General features: G+C 44.1%; 1 protein-coding gene across 1 annotated transcript; it reads left to right on the plus strand.

Moving 5' to 3' along the window:
- Positions 1–5,565: 5,565 nt before the first annotated feature.
- LOC135396637 (arginine-hydroxylase NDUFAF5, mitochondrial-like) lies at positions 5,566–23,853 on the plus strand. Its single transcript, XM_064627713.1, has 13 exons — positions 5,566–6,009; positions 6,077–6,117; positions 6,241–6,304; positions 8,235–8,282; positions 8,347–8,453; positions 9,171–9,210; positions 9,384–9,494; positions 16,889–16,975; positions 17,092–17,152; positions 18,183–18,266; positions 21,029–21,108; positions 23,574–23,623; positions 23,700–23,853. The coding sequence occupies exons 1-13, from the start codon at positions 5,776–5,778 to the stop codon at positions 23,728–23,730; spliced, it is 1,038 nt and encodes a 345-aa protein (XP_064483783.1). The 5' UTR covers positions 5,566–5,775; the 3' UTR covers positions 23,731–23,853.
- The last annotated feature ends 1,039 nt before the right edge of the window (positions 23,854–24,892 follow it).

Below are 24,892 nucleotides of genomic sequence, written 5' to 3' on the forward strand. Positions count from 1 at the left end.
CAATGGCTAATCCTTCTATTCATCGGAGATAATCCGTCTATTGGGGGCTGCATTGGAAACTAAAGAACTAAACGATGCCGCGGGACGTTTTGAAGCACTCGCAGGGTCTGCCGTTGGCCGTCAGAGAAGGTGCTAGTCCACGGCGCATGCGCTTAAGAAAAAGCGCGGGGAGGGAGAGCTTCGAGTGGACTGTGTGAAGGTGTGAAGGAAGAGAACTGGATGAACTAAAGAACTAAACGATACCGCGGGTCGTTTGGAAGTACTCGCAGCGCCTGTCAGAACTGTTACTCGTCCACGGCGCATGCGCTTAAGGAAAAGCGCGGGGAGGGAGAGCCAGCAGAGCGGCTTTGAACGCCGTATGGATTGAAGTACTGTGGGCAAGTGAACTATATGAACGGCGAACGCTGAACAAGAGTAAATCATTTAGAACTGATTGCGCTGAGATCGCTCTGAGCTCATTCTCGCAATTGTGGACTGCTAGTGGCGCCGTTATGTTCTGACTTCTGGCTGACTGCTTGTGTGACTGGCACACCCTGGAGCGGGCACGCTATTTTTGCGGCAATACACTGCAAGCTTCCCCATTTTTCCTCCACAACGCCAGACGTTGTACTTTTGTTCAAGCTCTCTCATGCATTTGAATGAAATGAGTTGAAACTGCGGTTACTCTATCACACTTCTGTGTTCTCAAGTTCGCAGCAAGCAGACGTAAGTGATCAGAAATACACGATTGTAACATTGAACGACGACGGCACCTTGCATATTGATCTGTGCAATACTTTTCTCGTTAAAAATATACGTAGAAAATTAAAGCAAAATAAAAAAAGCGACCTAAAAGATTACGTTTGCTATGTTGATGTTCTCGAACCTTTGGAAAACTGAATTGCAAGATCATTTTGTTGTATCTCTCTTGGTCGAGCCACTTTAAAGTTTGGGACTATATTACTTGATTGTGTTTAATTGCGAACAGGTGAACGAATGAACTATTCTTTTAGACAGTTCAGTGGAGTGAACTGAACTAAATGAATTAGTTCACAAAAATGAACTGACTTGCCCATCACTAATCCAAGACCAATGCAGACCGCGCGATAATGAATGAGCTTTCGCCTTTCACCATATGAGACGCAGGCTGTTTTTTTGGCCCCGCGTACGCCGATTTCAAGCGATACCAGCGCGAGCATATACTGAAATATAAATTGTTGGAGTACGTTCATCAAGTGTATCGTGGCCTATCACGTTTGCAACGGTGACAACGTCTTTGCAGTTAACTTGAGAGTCTGCAAACGGTGTCAGCGTGTAGCTGCGAACGTTCCTTACACCCCATCGAGGCAAATATCGTGTTTTTAACTCAAGCTACCGTCTATAATGTGATTCCTTGGTAGATAAAGCAGTAAAACCTACAATTTTTCTCCGTTTGCTTACGTCACACCACTAAAGGTCACGTGCCCTAAATGTCTCCGAAAAATAACGCGCGCTTGCGCCTTTCTTTTTACATCTATCAGATGTCCCAGGGATATAGAAAGTAAGACAGTTTTCGAAGTCCCATTTGGGGGCGTATAGGTAACGTCGCATAGACGTGGCGGACATATGCGACGTGTGCGACCTTAGTGGGACGTACCTGGGATATTTCCGGTTTACTGGGGTATGGCGCAACGTGCACCAGGAAGAAAGACGCAAGCATTCTGTTCAATGTGGCGGAGACTTATGCGCGTCATTACAAGATTTGCAAATGATTTGAGAAAGACAAGTTGGACCGGGAGTGAGCATCTATGTGCCTTTTTTTTTTTTTTTTCATTGTTGTTCATCGTCCGATCATTGCGAATTTTGTGCCTGCGTGAGACGAATGCTCAGGTGTGTTGATGATGAATGGGGATGCTTTCAGAGGTACGTACTCGTGAGCGGTGAATTAAGTGATTTCTTGCTGTTTCTACTGATATTTCTTGCTGTTCTACTTGCTGTTTCTCGCTGATATCTACTGTTTCGCGTGGGTTTTTGCGGGTTCTCATCTCCCCCAGACATGAACGGCTTACTACGCAGAACATTTCAGAAAGCATGTAGACAGCGACGGGGAGGGGCGGTGAATAGCTTGCCGGTGCTGGCCACACAGCAGCATTTTCAAGATTGCCATAACCAGCATCAATGCAACTATTGTGCCACATCAGCATTAATGCAGCCCTCATGTTAGCGTCAGCATCAGAGAGGCTCTAGTGTTAACATGAGCCTGACCAGCTCTGTTAATATTAGTATCAGATCAGCTCCACGGGTTAACATGAGCGTCAAGACAGTGTCCCCAATCACATCAAACCTGATATCACTGGTCAATATAGGGAACACACCCATAAACGTGTGTTACCACGGCAGTGTTTCTGTTACTCTGGTTACATGCTATGTAGTACAATGTGGCTTAACTTGTTCTCTATACAACCTGCATATTTTTGTCTCCATTCTGCTAAAAATGCTTATAAACCCAGCACGTATATAAGCACCTCGCTGCTGTGGTACTATTGTAGTTTCCTATCTTACTTTTGATTCATTCTAGTCGAGAGTATTTTTATGAAAAGCTGTCTTACTGTACTCAGTCAGTGCACCAATAAAGGTTGAAGCTGAACCACATATTTGCATCATGGTATTGCTCAAAGTATATACACGTAGCATAACGTAAAAAACGTCCCAACAAGGTACTAGATCGTGTCCCTGAAAGACATCCCAGTGACATGATATGGATGCTCTTTTTAACATCCATGGGATGTCCACTCTGACATCATCGGGAGGATTGTGGACGTCCACAAGTAGTCCACATATCCTGGTAAGGATGTCTTGCAGTCAACCCAGGGACATTTATGGTTTACTGGGGGGACATCAAACGGTGCTATATCCTTTATCTTGTATTTTCCGAGTGACAGTTTTCAAGTCGCTGAGATTTCCAGGATGCCCTTACCATGGTGCCGGAAGCCGGAGCAGAAGCCATAGGCGAGAGGTACAGATAACACAAAATGATCCGAGGAATGTCTCTGGGACGTCCTTCTGCGGATGTTGAGGACGTCCGAACGATGCTCGAGTTTGGTTCAATAAAAGTCCGAAACACGTCTTTATGAAACTCCGATGGATGTAGTTTAAATGTTACAGGGACGTCCATTGTGGTCTCTATTGGACTTCTAGGAGTCCTTATTGGGACGTTATGCATTCACTCGAAGCGGGCTTCCCTGCACAGCATGTCAGCTCTGCAGAGGTGCTAGCCTTATATTTATTACCGCGTTCAACATGGTAGACGTTTCCAAACAGCATCGATCAGGACATGTGCTGATCGATGCTGTTTGAGAGGAGCCTTGTTGAAGAGATTACGGTCATCAAAAAACAGAAAATGCTCACTTGTTCTGACATAATCAACGCTTGTCCTTTATTAGTTCCCCAAACTAGTTTACATGTATAATAACAATGATGAATTCAATAGCTAAGGCAGTGGCGGATCCAGACCATTATGGTTAGGGGAGAGGGTAGTTTCTTTGTCGAAGCGCGTAGTGGGGAGGGGAGAAATGGAAATGCAATGCATAAACTAATGTTGTTGTTGTTTTCGGAGGGTATGATAGCCCAACCGCCCCTCTCCCAGATCCGTCACTACACTTACCAGAGTATAAAACCAGGTTTGCATCAAGCATCGTAGCTTGCTATTGGCCTACTAGATCACTACTGTAAATACACATCACTAAATCCCTATCAGAAAGTAATACGAAAAAATACTCGATGCACACAAAAATCATCACTGTCCTCCTTCAGATTCACTCTGTGTTGCACTCCCCCAGTAACTTGTCGTGCGTGGCGCATCTTGCACGGTGCAACCATGACATTGTCGCTTGCTGAGCTCCTTCAAGGGTGGCATCATTGAAGAAGCACCCTGATCTTCTGTCAAATAGCCTGGAAACAAAGCAAAAATATACTCAATATTTGCAAAATCCATACCCAATTTATGTGTTGCACATTCCAGGAATCTTGTCCTATCAACCAAGCGCCGTCGCACACAGGCTCGTACACGCGCTCAGTCGGACAAAAAATGTTGTGCAGAACGTCCAGATCATTGCTCATTCAGACAACAGTACATAATGTCACATTTAAGGAATTCGAATGTAGGAATCGGCTACATACCTCACTCGCCACCCTGTTCTCGCCTGTACCTCACAAGCTAGGCCGGCACATGCACTGCCAACGTGGAGGATCTGTCAACGGAAATTTGCCTTCCCGCCACTTTCTAAGATCAGTTTCAGCAAGCCACACGTCTATACTCGTCCTCATAACGTGAACAAAAACGACGAATTATTACCACAAACGTAAACACCAACGAGAAGATTAATGTCGACCGCAGAGGTGCTTCGTATTCTGCTCGGAAATGCGTGGAAACTCATCAAACCAAATGGCGTCAGGGATCCGTTTTCGCGCGGACGCATCAGACCACCTGCTCTTTCCCTCTTTCTCTCAACAACTTAGGAGAGTGTGAGGAGCTCGCGCTGCTTCGCACTCCGACTAACATTTCTGGGACTTCCTTAGCAAAAAAAAAACAACAAGTAGAGACGTGTTGTACGAGGGACCCGTCCCAGGAACGCAGCTTCTGGGACCTGGGACGTTGGGACCTTTTTCGGACGTCCGAATAACGTTTCGTGTTGTCTGGGCATGCAGCAATGTTGATTCGCAACTGCTCCTCAAGATCGACATGCAACGGTAATAAATTCAGATCGCAAACGTTCCGAATATTTTCTTAACCTCACCTCAACATCATTGTCGAAAAACATTCCTCACCCCACCTCACCATCATTGTCGAAAAACATTCCTCACTATCCACCTCACCTCAACGTCCTTGTCGAAAAATTGTCCTCACCTCACCGCAAACTATCTCTCGGCAAATTTTCCTCACGTCACCTAACCTCAATCTTCCTTTCGAGAATTTTTCCTCAACTCACCTCAATTCATTGCTCGGGGAGATTTCCTCACCTCACCTCAATGTGCTTGAGGTGAAGGGGAGGGCACCCTCACCGTCATCTGCCCTCGTGAGGGTGCCCACCTCTGTCCACTACTACAAAAACCGATCCATGACGAAAACCCGAGACTGGGAAAAAGACGAAAAACAAACACAAACAAGACAAACTTTTTTCCTGTCTCGGGTTTTCATCATGGATCTTAGCCACCAGCTCGCTTGCTTTTCAATCATTTTATCTGTATCAAAACCGATCACCTCCACCCTCGGATTCTACAACGCAAGCAAGAACACAATTGCAGAAACAAAACGTCGCCTACTAGCATGGGAAAAGGCTACATAAGTGCAAATCAGGGATACTAAAAAATCAAGGCACAAATAGCCGTGCCTCAGTCACGGCCAGCGATCGAGGGTCCGTGCCTCTCCGGCGTGTTAGAAATTCGAAACCGAAACAGCACGCGACTCGTGTACACCAAAAAAGACAGTACCGAATCCCGCGGCCAAGCCAAGTGGTGTTTTGGTGTTTTGGTTTTGGTGTTTTGGTAGTGGTCTAGTTGGCTTGGCTTTTCAGCCAAGCCAACGAGATCCCAATGATGCCAGTGACACTAGTGACACCCCACGAACGAACAATCGGATGTGTCTCCTTTATCCATTATTTTCCCCTGTTTTCTAGACTGTTTGTCTAGATCTCCCTTGTGGTATCCTATTTTTTTCGGATACTTGCCCTGTTTCGAAAGGGATTAAGCGAACCTGACCTGAACCTGAATATCTGCCTTGCTGCCGGTTGTTCGCGTTTTGAACTGAACGTTTTGAACATGTTAGTAATAACTGCTGATATTGCTTTTTGTTTGAGGACGACTTTATATCAATGGAGACTAAACGGCTCAAAGCAAGTTGAGAGAATTTCGCCTTTGATACCCATCAGAGCCTTCGCATCCCACGCAGCTGATCATCAGATGAATGTGTTCGACAGAAAAGCTAAAGCAAGGCACCGGCATTTAGTGGCTACGGATCCCGACAGCGCTGTTTATGATTATCTAAAGGAGGAGGTAAGTACTTCGTTACCTGTAGGGGAACTATTGCATTCGGTTCTGCTAAGCTCTTATTATCTTCAAGGTCGGTAGTCGTCTTGCCGATCGAGTTTACGATATTAAACGGTTAGTGTGACCTGTTTACCTCCATTTAGTAAATCTTTCGTTCTGACATATGAGTAGTAATTGGCACTTTGTTATTTCTTTCAATGGAGGAACAAAATATACAGGGTGTTGCATTAATTGCAGGAAGTTCCCCGTCGCCGTTGAACTTGGTTGCGGACGGGGATATGTAACGCAGCATCTAGCAAGTGTACGTATGCATCATATGGTTGCCTGTCATTTAATAGTTTCCCTCACAAAAACACGCTGCTTTCGGCTCGGTAGTATGGGCACAGTATGCCCTCTTACCTGTTAAACCAGTCAGAAGAGCACGACTGCAAGGTTAATGCATAAATGCATACAGACATTATTATTCCTTACATTCACATCAGCACGTATTCCCATGTGGATCCGACATCGATGATCGCTCTCTGTCCACTTCGGCCAGTGGCGTAACTACTGTCCAGTGATTTTCCCAGCACCCCTCCACACATCCCTAACACCCCCCCAAAATTTGTCGAACACCCCCCCAGGAATTGCTCATGACACCCCCCAGGGGAGTGTCATCTGGCCCTGTCGATTATTCAAATCAAACCTTGATATTTACGATGCCTACTGGTTTTGAACGCTGTGAGTAAAGCATAAAAAAAGGAACAGCGGTTTAACGTGGTTAGACCAGATCATCGTGCGAGAGTACAGTGCACTCTGTGGATCATGTTGCTAAATGTGTGGTAACTGCACTTGTGAACGAGATATACAGGAACGAGACCGAGTGTTGTGCTCTCGCACTAAAATATTGGTTTCATGAGTGGGTCTATGAATCGAATACTCTGCTCAGAACGTTCGCGATTGCTTCCTGCACATGGCGCTCTGATGAAGATATCCATAGAAGAACTACAGATTCAGCGACAGCAGGTGACGCCTGATGGCAGCGCTGACAAGTACCACGAGATAATAGATAAAGCTTTTGAAAAATGGGTCCGGAAACCCGCAAGGCTATGAAGAGGAAACTTACCGCTTCACATGAATAGAACTGCTCTGCGTCATGTGTGCGTGTGTGCATATCTCGTGACCTGTCCTCGTTTTCTTTTTTTAATGTCACGCAACGGTTTTACCAGAAATGAAGATGCTCACAACCCTGAACTACCTAGGTGGTATTTTGAGAGCAGCAAAACAATGTTCACCGCAATAAAGCGTTACTGTTTGAAAATTGAATGTCGCTACATTTAGCCAGAAACACAGTTGTTAATGGGCAAGTCTTCTAAAGCGCATTTGTACCCCCCATTCCACTCCTTCAAATCCCGATTCCCTCAAAACGGAAATCCTGGGAAAAGCCACTGGGTCACATCATACGTGATGTCACAGGATATGGTCACGTGGTGGTAACATCATGCGAGACCATCAGGTATTATGTCACACACCCCCACTGATTTCCAATACCCCTTCCCCCCTAGAAGAAAATCCTGGGAAAATCACTCCTATTGGCTGCTTGGTTCGGCAGCTGCTGCCATGTCCAGCCCACGGAGGGTGGACATATATACAGGTTCTTGTGTTTATTAACCCATACCACCAGCTCTGCTCTCAAGTTACAACTCCACCAGCAAATGCTACGCTGAGGGCATAACTATTAAAAGAGCAACAACATGACATTGAATATGGCTCGATACCCGACAGAAAAGCCACAGGGTCAGTAGCAACTGTTGGCTCCTCTGCGAATATGTTTCATTTATCCATATTCCTCACTCCAGTCACACAAAAACATCTTTGATGAAACCCGTGGGTTGAATGTCTGCAGCCATCCCTTGTTGATATCCACACAAACATCATTTTAACTTGTACTGAAGTATGCAGTACCACAGCAAACGTCTACTCAATGTTCTTCATGGAGCAGACTCATTTTGTGTGTCAAAGTGGAGCTCATCACAAACCATAGAAGACCATAGGGCATAAATGCCTGCCTATTTCGCACTTTTTTAGTGCCAAAAAATCCTGTCCTTAGACTCATTTAAGACGAGACAGATGACGGCAGCGACATCGTCTGTCTTGTCTTTGTGTATTACATCGCGTCTGTCAAATTCTGCAAATTGTTGAGCATTCCGTTTTCATAGGCATTGTGTTACGCTTGGTTTTTCCCTTTATAGGATGCAATTGAGTCGTTGTATCAGTGTGACATGTCTGCAGCATTCCTGGTGAGTTGCTTCTGTTTTAAAGTACCTTGTTGCAAATATTAATTCTTCCGTGTTCGGCTTACAGACTCACAGCAAGACACCAAGGGATGTGCCCACAACAAAACTTGTTGTTGATGAGGAGTTTCTGCCCTTTTTAGAAAATTCCATCGATATTTTCCTCAGCAGTCTGAGGTGTGTAGTGTTCACGAATAACAGACCTTGGTGCGCAAAAAAGTCCTCTTCCTCTGGTTATGTAGACATGTTACGCTCCATAAAATGAGCAAGAATGAAAATCATCTCTTCCGAGATATAGTGTTAAAGAGACTATAGCTAACACCATGATGACGTAAGCCAGGCACACGAATGGGAACGCATCGCACGCGATTGTCTCTGAGGTCGTCTGCGTGGCATTCGCATCACGATATACTAAGCGAAAAGACCTCGGTAGATACGCCGACTTTGGCTTACCAGTGTGAATTCTGACGTGACCAGGTTGAGTGGGACACGGGGTTATGCTCCTGGCTGTACAAACACATACGACGCTAACCAGAAACAGCATTCCACGAGTCGATCTGAGACTTCTCCGTGGCCTACAGACACCGTCACTCCCGCCCAGTGGTCTCTATCGCTCCCTGATTGGCCTTGTCGAAGTCACGTTTACAGAGAGGGAACTTCAACCTGCTCTTGCCATGTATTACATTAAATTGCGCAGGAACAACTCCGCTCATTCGCGTTGGGTTTTTGGCGTTATTGTCAGTGATGAATGAGGAGTAAAATGGCACTGTAGTTTCAGAATCAACCGCAACGGATGCGATAGTGCCTATACAATACATACTTTTGAACTACCATTACAAATATTGGTGCGTGGCAATTTTGTACCAAGTTACTAAATATTTTTCCTTGCTCCAGCCTGCACTGGGTAAACAATTTGCCTGGAACATTTCGGCAAGTAAGTTTGAAGATTCATCTACTTTCCTTCATGAAAATGGTACATTGTGTAAACATATACTTAACATGGAACTTCAGTGAGAGAAAATCTAACATGGAATATCCATGTACGAGTAATTTTTCCCAATGGTCGTGGTGTGGACGTAATACTCTTTCGTCATTTCCGTCTTTCAGGTGTACAGCAGCTTGAAACCTGATGGTGTGTTCTTGGGCTCCGTATTTGGAGGGGATACATTGTATGAGTTACGAGGATCTCTCCAATTGGCAGAAATTGAACGCGAAGGTGTAAGATGCCTCTTGTACTCCATTGTAGTTTGTTGTGGTAGTCTTTCAATTTCCTTTTGGTAAATTGGAAAATATAACCTGTTATGAACGTGGCAAATGTGAAAGAAAATACCATATTTAGTCACATTATTCACACACCCCGCCCAATGGTAATCTTTTCTTATTACACTGTGTTAGTGATATAAAGCAACTGTGGCTATGAGCAGCATACTGACGTGGACAGATGGAGAGAGGACAGCAGGAAGGAGTGGAGGACGGGGGGGTTAGTGTGCGTCCTGGGCCGACTTCAGGGAGAACTGTGTCGACATTCATCTGGAAAGTCTGCCAGAAAACGGAAAACCTCAGACGGTGGTAGGGTTCGAACCCACCACCTCCCAGTCTACAGCATTACCTTGGAGAGGATGCTTTTATCCGCACCGCCATGCCGCTGGTCCAATGGTACCTTTTAAAGCTGTAGCATTATAGGTCCAATCACTATCGGCAGCCGCTTAGGTCTGTCCATGGAAGAGAGTGTATGTGGAGAGAGAGTGTAGGAGGAAAAGGTATAAAAAGGGCACCAAAAAATGGTGAAGAGGAGAAGCAGAAGAGCAGGTGCATACTAGATGTGCCATTAGACGGCATCAGATGTTCACATGGCAAAGCATACGTGTAGAAGAAATTAGTCTCTTTGGGCACATTAATATGTGGTGTTCAGCTTTTGCAATGCCACTGAAGGGAGCTCGGTTGCCCAAAAGATCAGTGTAGAGACGAGCAGGAACGGAAAGAATGAGTGCATTAAGCAGATGCCGCTCTTTTGGCGCACCCACACGAGGAGTGCGAGACACCCAGAGCGGCTACCTAACAGCTTTGGAGCATTACACAGCTCTCTCGGTGATACCACTTCCTGTTGTCTGCTCATGCAGTGCACAGACTGAGGCCACGGTGGCTTTGTCTGGAAGACAGCAGTTTTCAGAACATTTTCTCGTACTAGCAAATGTGACGTAAACGATGGGAATTTGTAGTAGACGACATAGGAGCCATTTTCACTTAAGGTGACTGCTTAAGGCTACGGTCTCACGGTAGCCATCTTGAATTTACTTACGGACTTGCTACGGCGGAGCGCCACCGTCGCGGTTTCCGTGGATGACCCCGTTAGGGAGAACCGCGCGCGATTCTCCCGACTGGACCCTTTGACCTTGAGTCTCTTCTGTATGCCACCGTACCCGGTGTTTATACGTGTATAGAAGGGAGCATTGTCTCGTAAAAGCCTTTTGAAACTGTCGTGCAAGACGGCGAGTTGATTTTTGGTGCTTTCGTGGTTTGAGTAGCACGGGGGTAGCTGCCGCGCGCGTAGCGTGTGACGAAGACTGTGCAAAATATAATATATTTGAGATATAAAAAAAATATATATCTCAAACGCAAAATGGTCAAACAACCGTCATAAAAATGGACGCAAATACTAAATAATTGCAGTCAGCTGTGAAGAGTCTGTTCACGTGCCGATCGGTAGCAGTTTTATCTCAATACAGCTTACAGAAACAGGATTTCTTGAAATGAATTATGAAATTACCACATCTGTTGAAACTAGAAGTTCAACTCACAGTACGCACACAAAATGATAAGAATCAAAGGAATGGCATAACCGAAGTAAAATAGGCTATGTAACCTGTCCGTATTCCGCATAGTAGCGGCCGTGACTAGTAGGTGAAGATAACTTTTTTTTTTTTCTATTTGGCTGCGATTCGTGTTATCGCTTTGTGAGATGACGAGAGGTGTGATGTGTAAAGAGGGAAATAAAATGCGGGGGGAAAGCAACAAAATTGACAGGCGAAAATATATTTCAATATATCTAGCGGTATCACATCTCGGGAGGCCCATGACTGTACAGTTTGTCAATTTAGTAGACGCATCAATTCGATTTGGAATTCGAACATTGAATTCCATATTTGATTAGGAAATGGAATAGGATATACGATTACTCACTTCGGTGCTCAAAAACCCAAACATTCACACCGTCCTGCAGCGTCCATGCCATGTGACGTACAGTGTGCAAAAAATGAATTCCTCTCAAATGCAAGATGACGAAACAATCATAATAAAAAAGACATTGTAGTCAACAACTTTTTGCTGTGAAATTGCTTGTTTATGTGTTTTCACCTTTATTTCTATTATTTCAGCTTGAAATAATTTATAAAATTACCCTATGGAACCGAGCAGTCACGGAAATGGCATACTGGCATACACTGCGCACGGAAACTGACCAGCATCAATGCCCGTAATACGGAAATGGCATAAACGAAGCAAAAATAGGGAAATTGCGCGTTTTACTCTTAGACCCGTCTGTATTCCGCACGGCAGCCGCGGTGACAGTACCACAATGCGCAGTGCTGTAGTCGCTAATCGCTATACATGATTTTCATTAGCTGAGGAGCGGATGTGCTACGTTTCTAACCACTAGCGGAAAAGTAATTTCCGCCACAAAGCTTGGCAGCGGATTCGATGCTGCTACAGCTACTTTGTCGCTATTTCAGTGGGAAAAATGGAAAGAAGTATACCGTATCTCAGGGCGTTCCACTTGGACAAGGCGGAGCCGTGTCTTTAGCCCCACAATCCAACATGATCGGGTGATATGGTGACATTTTTCAATTTCTGCGCCAACCTATTCTGTCTAGAATCCTGGTTTCAGGGCTGGTATCGACGATTTTCGTGCTCATTGCTCCTGATTATAGCAACATGTAGTCAAAATGGGTACGCATTCGCCACAACGCGAATACATAATTAGTAATTAGGAAGAGTGATATATCACACTATCGTTTAGAAATGAGTAGCGCCGCTTGTAATTGCGCTACTTTTTAGAGGAGTAGCGGGTAGCAGTAGTCTGCCACCTAAATTTGGTACTGGGCGCAGTTATTGCTTTATGTGATGGTAAGACGTGTGTCCTTTCTCAGAGTCAAGTCGCTGATTTCGCTACTTTAGTTCAGTCTTTTCCGCCGCGTTAGTTTGCAGTGAAGTGATTGAAGTGATCGTCCTTCTTGCGAGCGAACAGAGGATCCTTCATGTAAACTTCAGAGTTCAGTTCAAGAAATTGGTTTCCATAAACTGATTTCAAATAAAACAGCATCGCGTGGCGAAGGTTCCTCACAGCAAAATGCCTGCAACACCATGCCGTCCCCTTGTCTACAAAATGAATTTTATCCTGGTTCTTGGAGCACCCGATTCTTGAATTTGAACTTGTTCTTGGCGAGGAACGGCGCAATCGTGAATGACAGGGGGACGGCTCTTTCTCTTTCTTTTCTCTGGAAGGATGGGGAGGGGTAGAAGGGAGCATGGTACCTTGCAATTGCAAACAAGGAAACGGAGAGAAAGCAAACTGAACCCAACAGAGAAGTGTGTTTGAAAGACAAAAGAAGCGAAGAAGCTGACCCACAGCTACCCGTCGTGATGATGTGCCCTGGCTCCATACTCCAAGGGCGAGATTTTGCACGCACCCCTGAACGCGGTGTCTAGAGCACTGCACGGGCCCCCGACCCGGCCCGGGCCCGACCCGGCCCGCGGGCCGGGCTGGGCTTGTTATTGGCTGTGTGCTCCGGGCCGGGCCGAGCCCGGGCCGACAAAATACGCGAGCACCGCGGGCCGGGCCGGGCCCGGGCCGTTAAAATACGCCACCACCGCGGGCCGGGCTGGGCCCGGGCCGACAAATATGTTCCCGAGAGTCAGGCCCGGCCGGGCCACGCAGCTAATTCCACACATTGGAGATGCATTAGTTCATATCATCATGCGCTTGCGTCATTCCTGTGCATATTTTGCAAAGACAAGCAATGAGTACTGCATTATGCATATGATTCGACCCTCTAGAACATTCTCCAAGCCACTTTACATTGCTCCTCACTCCTCACATATTTCACAATCACTTTGGCAAAGCTTGGTGAGAGGGATAGGGACTGGGAGAAGCAGTTTGTCGACAGCATGCTCTATCTCCGCAAAATCTTGACAGTGTAACGATAACGCCCCGTGCGTTCTGGATTTAATTTGGTCTCGTGCGGTTACGGTGTTAAACGCCATCACTTGTATGTTTGTCTTCTCTCCTTATAAATTTACTTATAAATTTGTTTGATAATCGCCAGAAACGCGTACGTCGCGGCTGGAAATACTAGGCCGGGATCTACTCGCCGGGTCACCGGGCCGGGCCGGGCTCTATCTGCTTAGACGCCGGGCCGGGCCGGGCTCTAGTCACTGGGTCACCGGGCCGGGCCGCATAAAAATATGAAGGCCCGGGCCCGGGTCGGGCCGGGCCATTTTTCGATGCGCCCGGGCCGGGTCGGGCCCGGAAAAGTCGGCCCGTGCAGTGCTCTAGCGGTGTCTGCCGCACTTCTCATGTCGCTTCTCGAATTGGAACGCTGGCGAAATTTGCCTCGAACGGTATCTTTATTTTCGAAAGTAGCATGAGGTAGACATGTTTCAGATGGAATTATGCCTCTGTGAAAGCTGCAACGTTTACCTCAGTGGAGCGGACAACGTCACGACCGAGTTGTACGTAACACGTGAAGATCGATTACTCGTTTAGTGAATTTGACTTCAATCAGTCTTCTGCGAGCAAGTAATTTTTCTAGGTAAAATGAATATAATTTTGAGTGATCAGTTACACGACGAAGTGATTACTCCGTTTTGCATAGTCTAAAGTTCCGCCAAGAGCCTCTCTCCCGCCATTCCAGTGCGAATATATTTGCTTTGAGTGTATTTCTCGATGCTGTTTGATCATCCTTGCTCCGACGTGAGCGTGACCTGGTTATATCGTACACAACGACGTCGCGACGGGCACTGTTCTGATCACGTGGGCGGTAACGACGAAAGTAACGCGTTCCATCTTTATCTGGTAACGTACCACATTTCGAGTCCAGTTATTCGTAAAGGTAGAAAATTTCTCACACAGTACAGGAATAATTTCAACAGAAAAGTAAGGGGGCCTAAAATAGGACTGAGAAAATACCTATCAAACCTGCACTCCGCGGGGGACGTAATTGTCAGGGTAGAACAACAACAACACACACCAAAAATAATAATAGTAAACGCTCTTCTTTGCTTTCTAAATTTAGTTCGAACAGTAATCCGGAAGCACGAACAGAAACACGAAATATGCAGGAAAGATGGCAGCAACGAAATATGTTGCTTTTGCGAGAGAGTGATTTTCTAGGTAGTCTGATTACAATCCTGGGTGATCGAATACACGACGAAATGGTGCGCATAACGTGACAAAGGCCGAACTTAGACCAAGAGCATCTGCTCCACCATTCCAGTGTGAATGCTCAGTGGTGTTTGCTTGCAGTGTGTGGGTAACTGGCTGATCTAAGCCAAACCGGCTCCATGCGGTTGGTCCGGTGCTCTTAACTCCTGACTTCAACACATATGAATAAAGAAATCACATGAGGACAACGTGCCCACACGTGCCAATGTGCAGCCCTGCAGTACTACAAAAGGACAATTGGCGACCAGCATAATGGAGAGTAATGCAACTCCTCAGCACGAAATTCAGCCAACCGGACACAATATAACCGTACGATCAACAAAAATACACGCGGCAGGAACCTGCGTATACGGAATCACGCACGGGGCCAACGTTTCGTAAGTCAGGGAGGTCAGAGAACAGAGAACCGCTACGTGATCACGTGATCAGCACATAGGAACCCGTGCCATCTCTCGGCAACCTCTTGCAACACGAAGCTGCCGCTGGTTTCAAACGCGTACGGCAGGTGGCGCTTGTCACCATATTTTCTGCATTTCTGTGTGTGATTTTGAACCACGCTAGTTTATTTATTATTCTTTCATTTGCGATAAAACTTTGGACATCACTCCTGCTGATAATTATCTGCCCGCTGATCACATTTTCAGCCGAGAATAAGTACAGAATAGCTTTTTATGGCAAGTGTAAAAGTAGCGTTTTTTTCTTAGATTTGATAGGCAATAATCAATTAATGACGCTTTGCGCGAGAAAAAAAGTTCTTGACTATCCTTTGTATACTGTGCAACGTTACTTTGAAAAAAGATTGACAGCGCTATCTCTTTTCGTGTTCGCATCATCCTTGATTGAAAAACACCAAAAATGGAAGATATGGTCGTCCTTCTCGCTTTATAACGCCACAGCTGATCATCACATAAAAAAACGAATTCTTGGCTTAGCTTGCCCAAAGAACAAGCTTTCCAACGGTACCAACATATTTCACGTAAGTTGCCGAGAAGCCGTGTAACCTTTGAGTGAAAATGACACTTTTCGGGTGATGAGTGGGACCGTAGCCTTAACATGGGTGTGACCCCCAAATAACCGCCGACATTGATATGGAAGTTGTGCAGTAATAGGAAAGTATAGTGGGAGAATTTGGTAACATTGTGTGCCTGTATTTTGCTTCCGAGCAATCCAATAATGTATGAGAATCCATATCATTATAATGCCTCATAATAATAGTTGGGAAATAGGAAGGTAGGTACGTGTGTTGCAAGTTACCAGTATGTTCATGTGTATAATGTGAACAAAAAGAAAGAGTCAAGTTGAAACTGAAAGTGTAATGATATGTAATATAGTATGACTTCTAACTATTTTCTCCCATCGCCCCTGGCGATGAAACTCCCCATTCATCATCTCGCAATAAAGTTGTTGTTGTTTGTCTCTAAAGTGTGATACACTAAAAGCAAGACTTATTCAGGTGGGGGAATGAAGGGTTCAGATAAAATCCCAACCTCAGCTGTGCTGCTCCTGACGCTTTCTAGGGTTTTCAGAAATACCATCAGGCTTACGCTGGCTTGCTGCAAACTGAACAGCGTCCAGGGGCTTGACGATCAACTTTTCGTTATTTTGTATAACAGATGATAAATGCATCACTTCCCCATGATGCATCATAAGCTCCTGCGTGAAGGCCAATTGCAACGTTAGTTCAGAATTGCAGCGTACGAAAATAGTTTTCATATGACGTTGCATATGGTTTAGAGCTCGCCAGCATACAAAACGACAATAGCAGAGGTTATATTCTGTTGAACGTTACTCCTAGAATGAACTTACCACCAGTAGTTTAAGAAGGGGCAAAACAAACACAACCAAACACAACTGTGAACTGACACGAGCTCGAGTGGTACAAATGCATTCTCCAAGCATCATGCCCAAGTGGACTGCTCTATTACTAATGGCAAAGGTGACAACAAACATAACATCTTCTCTGGTAAATGCTGGCTATAGTAAGGTTTAACTATCTCCTTCCATTTATCCAAAAATGGGGAAGACGCCCCTGTCAATATGCATCGCTGCCGTCTAGAGATACCCATTTCCCTCAACAAGAAAAAAAAAAAGAAAAAGAAAGCATATTGGTTGTTGAGTGTTTGTTATATTAATGTAAATTTGTGCTGTATTTCTGTTTTGTTACCATTTTCAGGGCTTTGCACCTCACATATCTCCATTCATGCAAGCTACCGATCTAGCGGGTCTGCTCCAGCAAGTGGGATTCACCATGCTCACTATTGTATGCCCTTTTCATTTGATCACTTTATTTTTATTTTCACTTTATTCACTATTTTTTTTGCTTATTTTTGGTTTTTTCATTAAGTATTGTACTTATTATCGTCTGTTAATTATTAGGACTCTGATGAAATTGTGGTGAACTATCCATCAGCATTTCATCTCATGTATGACCTCAAAGGTAATGTTACTTACAGATAAATTTTCTAACAAGTACAGAACTTTATAATACAGTGATATAATTGTATGGTTGCTATGTGGGTGTTATATGTGGACACTGTTGAAGGTAATCGATCAAGAGTGGAACTTTGTAGAAGACTTGTACAAACAAAGACTGTAAAACCCGTACTGTTTGCACACCCTAAATTTTGCGAATATCCACAAAACTTAACGGCATGCAAAAATGCACGCTTCCAAAACTGTGATACAACCATAAACTCGATTTTTACATTTGGTTCCTAATCAGCATTTGAGCTGCTTTACAGCCCAAACATGTACAATATCACCTCAATTAAATATAGTAAGGGAAATTTAGGGCATATCACAACGTGAGGCAACCAAGCCACGAACTTTAGCATATACATTTTGCGAAATGTAGTAGCCACAAAATTTGGCCACAAAATTCGTGTTGCAAAATTAGTTTTTTTTTTTGCAGTCAATACTCTCCAAGACACTATAAATTACGTTTAATCTCATCTCAGAACATTCCTCGACCACTGAAAAAATGCAATGTAGCAGGCGAAGAAACACCAAATTGAAAAGGCTTGAACATAAGCACACGAAAAAACAATGCAGCCCAGAAGGCTCAAAATTGTCTATGTTGTGTTGATTTTTCTTGTTCCCATGCTCAGGCTTTTTCAGCATGGAACTCCTCAACTGTCTTTATTCCAGTCTCATACCCTTGTGATGCTTGCAAAGGTGTCGTTGTTCACGCTTACGTCACCGTAAAACTGAAACATGCCGAACATGCTGTTCAACATGATACATCTGTGTGCAGCTGAATTAAGTGAGAGATTGTATTAATGCTGCCGGTGAATGTACTGATCCTTTGAAGTTCCCATACCAAGATGTTTCACCAGAAAAAAAGAATTTTTTGCAAAGGACCCACACATGTAACCTCTTTTTGCATGCATGTGGCAGCTCACTAAAGGGTATGACTTTTTGAGCACACTGTAGCAGACTTGTAATACATGCTTATCCATTCCTCATAGGCATGGCTGAAAACAACGCTACTTGGAAGAGAAAATCTCATCTCCATAGAGATTCTCTTATTGCTGCATCTGCAATTTATCAGCGTAAGAAAACAAATTTTGTTGTGCTGTGTAACATGAAGGGTTACAAGAAGCGCTAGTAACATGCTACTGGAAAGGGCTAAAATTGTAGTCACAACAAGGGCACTCCCATGCCAAAGGGCATGGCTCGTCATTATCCAACTTCCATTAAACACAATGTGAATAAAGTCAACCCTCGTTAATATGACCAAGGCCGTTCCTGCAGATTTTAGTCAGAAAGTGAATTGTCATATTAACGAGCAACATGGATGATGCTCCCGGTAAGCCCTTCATATAGGAGGTCTGTTTGGCTCTGTCTGATTTATTGAAGACTCGTATATTGCAGGCACAGCATTTCAATTCAATTTATGTTATTTTACCAAAACAATTTATTATTTACAAGCTTACAATTTATCGACGAAAGAAACCCCTTTAAAATGTCTTCTTACAAAAACTGTCAATATGTAGCTTTTCCGCTAACTCAGTTGCACGGGTGATGGCGATTGCATACCGCACATATGTCATCCCTGGGCCACTGGACTTTTGGGTCAGGAGGATGATTCAGTCTGTGGTGGACGATCACAATAACGGGGGAAGAATACACGTGCTCCCCCCAGTTCGTCCCCCGAAATGTTCGTCATTGCGGGACTATCAAGTTGGCACAATAACGACGGGCCTCTACACAGGACCTCCATTGGGAACAAACCCAGACCCAGAAAAGTGATCATAGAGTGAGGATGTCATATAACGAGTGTCGTATTAACACGTGTCGACTGTATTACTCTACCACATAGTGGTAGGCTTCACGAAAAATATTTCAATTCAAACAATTTGTTCATATAAGCCTGTGCAAATGTTTAACATTCCTCGTGGTTCTTCATTATATGAGAAACCCTTTATAAGTTTGATGCACAGAGCATGTAAGCTCATGTCCACTTTTCGTTTACGGGGCTAGATTTCATTGAAGTCTTTTTAGACATCACTGTTACAAAATGATTCCATCTTAAAAGTAGGAAGCAAGTTGGTGGCATGTAGCTTCAAAATAATCTCAATGTAGACGTTTCCTGTGTATCTCTCTGTTGTTGCAGAACAATATTTTCTTAGTTGGTCAGTCTAAGGGGCGTGTGTGCCACAGTGACACTCACTTCTAGACTAGTCTCAAATTAGTTGAAAGAGCTTGTCATAAAGGCCACCTTGAGACCAGCTGGAATTAAGGGATGAGAGTTGACAACTGAGCAGGGAATTGCCAAAGAATTTGCGCATTAGAGGAGGTATGTGTGTCCACAACTTTGACTGGCCCTACATGACGGTTGTTAAAAACTGTGGGTTTTCCTGTTATATTTGACATCCTCCAAAAACCAACATATCTAAAATGGAACACTATATGAAATGCATCATTCTGCAAATGCTATACTGATTCTCTTGCATAGTATAGTAGTATACATATTTACATAAAGGGCAGTGCATGGTGACGAACACAATACAGTCGCCGACTGATTTTTCGGACGCAACGGGGATCCGAAAAAACGAATTTCGTTTCAAAAGTCAACTATGCAGACCGGAAAAAGTTATCGATGCTCTCTTGATGGGCAGTCTTCCATTTCCGCCTGATAGCATCGGCTTCTTTTTGCCAAAGCGACATTTCGTCACTGTATACGGGCGAAATCACCGCAATCGCCTTCATTAGTTCCGAGTCTGACGACTGCGCCCGGAGTCGGCAAGTCGTATATATCCCGAACAAGGTGAGGGACATTTCAGGACAACTTCTGGCAAAATTAGGCGTCACCATTCCGCAAGTCGGCTTCACCTAACGCTTGCGTGCTGTAGGCGAAGCTCGCTTTACGGCACTGTCGTGCGACTCGCGGGTCGACAGTACGTGCTGGGCCTTCGCGAATTTCGGCAGCGTTTCGGTAGTTCTCCTTCACACAGAGTGGTGAAAAATGAACATTCACTGCCAATTTTCTTGCCTGAATTTTTATATCTAGTTTAGTTCTTGTCATACGAATATTTTCCGGTGTCCCGAGAGATTCTACTGACGACGACAATTCGACGTCATGACAATTCCTGTATCTGAGATGAAGTGAACGGACCACACGAGCAAAACTTGTGTGGCACGATCGGTATTGGTGCAGTGGTTTCCCGTTTCCCGATGTGGAAAGGGGGACATGGTCCCCTTCTGACCTGTTTCACTCCTTACTCCAGGTCATTTAAAGTGAGTTATAAGAAAGAAATGAGTAATGCTCAGTTCCTTGACCTTCGTATTATTTCATGCGCACGTGGTCAGCTGGCGACCGTTCAGGACGCTCGCTGGCTGGGCATACAGAGTCCGAAATATCGAGCGACGGGGCTGTACGGCGTCCAAAATTTTGGACATTGTTGTACTATGTCCTGTGACCGTTCCGCGAACGCGTCCGAATAGTCGACCATGTCCGAAAAATTGGTCGGCTAATGTATTTCGAAATTACCAATTTAGTGCTGGCGTAAAAGTGCGAAAAATGAGATGACAGAGCATCTGTCATCACTTTTTCACCAGTATGCATTACCAACAGGCCCAATGAGGTGTCTAACTGATCAATTTAGTATGTGACATGATATGGGTCAAAGTCTAATGACGAATGATGGATGTACTCGACCTTACTCGTTCAAAAATGGGAGGCCCTAGCTTTAAATGTTTGGAAGAACGTTTTGTGTAGGCTTACATTTAACTTTTTGGTCCCTTTAAAGGTTCTTAAGAATGCCATGTTAGAAAATTTTGTATACATTTTGAGTTGTGATTGTCCTTTCAGAGCTGTATGGAAAGGAAAAGGGTATTCCTGCTACGTTCCATGTTTTGTCATTCATTGGATGGAAACCAGACCCTTCACAGGTACGATGTGTGAAATTGTCTTTTATAGAATGAATTGTGAATATTGTCTGAGGCGCGCTCATTATTTTTGCTGGGTTGTGATGTGTACTGTGCAGTAAAGTCATGGGGAAAATTTACGTGAAAAGTATCTTCACATGGCTTTGATCTGGCAAGAACTACAAACACTGTGGAATATCCTTAAACAGATTCTGAAGATCTGTTCTGTTTATCAGGAGTTTCATTTACTAAGGATAATTAATGCTGTCATGGATTGTTTGCAGAAGAGCACAAGCTATGAACAACCGTTGTGCACATTACGTAACAAACATGGTTCACAAACAAGGGAGATATTGACAAAAACATTAAATTGCTGCTTTTTTGCAGACTTTATTACATATAACACTTAATTCCTGAGCTACAGGTGTCCAGTGTGTTTCATTTTCTGTCTCGTTTGCCCAAAGGCACCAAAGTTTTTTACCGTCTGTAGTTACCTGGTGTAGAACCCCTTTTCCACTGTATGCTTACCTGCACCTCAAAAACATCCGTCAAGGAAACTCTTATGACTTGACTGTAAGTGTAATGATGACGTCAAAAGTGACTCTCTGACATGCTGATTAGAGGCGTATTGCAGCAGGAGCTTGTACATGTAGAATATAATCTGCGACCCCAGCATAAGTCAACAGGTGTTCGCTATTTGCTATCAGTAGTCCCATAACCAATGGTATTGAGCTGCTCAATCCATCATCCTATCCCTCAAGCACACTTATTTTGTGAGTCGAAAGCAGGCCTTGGACAACTGTAATGGAATTGCAGGCAGTCACATTTTTATGTAATTGTGAGATTTAGTGCGTCTGGAGAACTATATGAGAACGGTACGGTAATGGAAGTTATCAAATCCAACTTTATCAATGGGATGTCACCCGCTTCAAAGAAACAGGGCGATTAGCTTATGTTTTTTGAACTATTATCGTAGACACCTGATCTACTAAAACTCGCCAATGTTACAAGTAAGTAATCTGAAAGTTCCATCTGCAGCAATGACATTCATGCGGGACACACTGCCTCAAGAAACTGGATAACAAAACAAAGCTTCACACACTAGCATTTTGCAAACGAAGGAACTCTGTTGAGTGGTACCCGGCATCTGATCGGCTATTCTGACATGAAGAGTAGCTATGGGTTTAGCCAGGAGGGAGGGGTCAACCCCCTCTACACACACACAAAATCGTATCTCTGGTAGTGGATTGGGGAGAGGGAAACACTTGCTGGGACTAGCTGACCCTACATCAAGTCACACGTAAATCCGCTGACTGTCTGTCGAAAGTAAATGCATTGATTTACTGATAGTAGTGCTGCCATAATGTTACCAGCATTTTTATGTGGCATACATGTTTTGGTGCAGAGATTCTGGTAAGTATAGGGGAGAAGCGGGAGGAACGGGACAGTTTTCGCATTTGAATTTTTTCTTATTTTATTTGCAACATAGAACTTTGCTGTTATTCTCTAAATGTAAGGCAGGATCTCTATCACAAACTATGAAAATTACATGCTGGGCCTACGTTTAAGAAGCTTTTAAAAAATAGTTTGTAAACCCTTTCTCCACCCTTCCCTGCGGGAGGAGTGGGATGATGTTTGGAAGGACTGGGACACAATGCTCACTGTCCAAAAGTCGCTTAGAAAAAAGTAAAAAAGACAAGTGACCATTTATTGCTGAATCTTACAAGGACAAAGTCGTGTCTTCCAACCTTAAGTGGACATCCAGGACTGTCAATTTGTGGCAGGATGTAACACTCATCATCTGAGGGAGGCAATTCACTCAAAACACATTTTCTTTTATTTTTTGACATCATTGTGAGATCACTTTTGCCATGGTGTGCATCACTATTACTAAAAATATCAGTAAAATCAAATAACTAAAGTTCAAAGAAAAGCACACATCACAGCAAAGAGGAACAGGACACTGTCCCATTCCTCCCGTCGTGGCGCTGTCCCATTCCTCCCAAAGCGTGCCGCAAAGAGTAAAGCTTCTCTTCACGTCAAACTGTCCTGAATAGACCTAAATGTACAGTGGGGCACAGCACTCTTTAAGTGCACATTTCGCACATTATTTCATTTCAGGCACATAATATGCTGTTTCGATTTTAGAATCAGTAAAGCAGGAGGTCAGATACACACTTTTTGGCTGGAAAGACTATATTTTTCCTTCAGAAGATGTAAAAAAACAATGAGCCAGTCGGCCATTATAATTCACAACAGTACCTTGGTGCCATGTGTAGAGAGTGTCTTCAATTGCATAGCGTGGTAATTTTTAAAAATATTTTTACTGTCCCACTCCTCCAACCGCCACATACCTCCTGCCTCTCCCCTACCAATTTCGATTGCATAACCACTACCGCTCTATCGAGTTCACACCGCAAAGCAGAGTTTCAGATACATTTTCAACTTTGACACATTAAATTACGTAATCCAACTTGCATCTGTTGCAGCCTAAACCTGCAAAACGAGGGTCACAGACAGCGTCTTTCAAGGATCTTGGGTATGCTCCTGCCTTTCATTTGTCATTACCTACTTTGAAGCAAAGAAGTGTAATATTTGTCCTTATTTCTTGTTAGGTCGCTCTCTGACCCGAGAAAGAGGAGGTAGCAGCACATGCGTCAGTGGAGAAACTCTTGCTGACGCCAGTGTTAAAGCGTAGAATTAAATTATATTGTTCACAATGTACTGAAAAGGTAATAATGTAACCATGCATGGTACTTGGTACCTGTACGTTATTAGTTTGTACCATTATGTAGTGACAAAAGATGCCACCACAATCAAAAACAGATTGCATTTTTTGTATTTGCAATGCTTATCCATCCTAGTTATTTCTCACGATCACCCACAATGCCTTTTCGTCAACATATTCCATCTTCTGAGGCAAAAAGCCTAGAAAGTGGTAACATGTGATTTCTGCCTGATAGGTAGAGTGAGTCCCGCGTGACCTGCAAGACCCACCCTGACGCACCCACGACCCACACATACCTGCCGATAGGCCCCAGCTTTGCTGTGCACGCGTGTCCCGACTTGCAATATTGTGCAGGTGATAGGTCTGGTGCGGGCATCATTTCGGACACCAGCACGTGTAGTGGGTTGGACTTGGGTAAGACATTTTCCAAAAAGAGCAATATTATTAATGTTTGCCAACTTTGTTCCCAAGTTTAGGAGATGTTTGTCATATATACAGCGTGCTCGTTTTTATCTGTTACAGATTTTTTTGTCTATGAGAGCAGCATAGGTGCCACTTTTGCAGGTTATAACTTATAAGGCCATCTCGAGGGGACTATGTAACTACTAAATGACGAGTTACCTAAAATTACTAATTAGCTCTTCAATTGGAGACCTTCGGGCAAAAGCGAAGTAGCAGATTGGGAGACAATTGTAGAAAGCTTCAATTGAATCACGGCTTCTCCCAAAGCCCCTCTAATATACTCCGAAAAATATTACAACCCTCCCCTCAAGAAAAAAAATTACCTGCCAAAAAAGCCCCAAAAGTCAGCAAATACAGGTGTCACTCCCTCTCAGAGATGAAAATCCTGTGCAAATACCTGTGTTCATAATGAGATGTCCGTCACATCCTTCACGAAGAAATTAAATGAGGAACGAGTGACGATGGTAAACTTTATTTTACATTATACAATGTGCTTTTTAGCCGCGCAAGATTTTTTAAAAGGCCTATCAGAGCAGTATAGCTGGTGTTTTTGCACTTGAGTTATACAGCCAGGCGGACACCCCTCAAAGAGAGTACTACTAGAGGACCAAAAACCTA

This window comes from Ornithodoros turicata, chromosome 6, assembly GCF_037126465.1.
Source record: "Ornithodoros turicata isolate Travis chromosome 6, ASM3712646v1, whole genome shotgun sequence".
Taxonomy (NCBI): domain Eukaryota; kingdom Metazoa; phylum Arthropoda; class Arachnida; order Ixodida; family Argasidae; genus Ornithodoros; species Ornithodoros turicata.

Bases quoted from the DNA above. Each gene is read 5' to 3' on its own strand.
- LOC135396637 (XM_064627713.1), top strand. From the start codon at position 5,776: ATGTTAGTAATAACTGCTGATATTGCTTTTTGTTTGAGGACGACTTTA. The intron at 8,454-9,170 runs GTGTGTAGTGTT...TCCTTGCTCCAG, and splicing joins ATTTTCCTCAGCAGTCTGAG to CCTGCACTGGGTAAACAATT. The intron at 23,624-23,699 runs GTATGCTCCTGC...ATTTCTTGTTAG, and splicing joins GCGTCTTTCAAGGATCTTGG to GTCGCTCTCTGACCCGAGAA.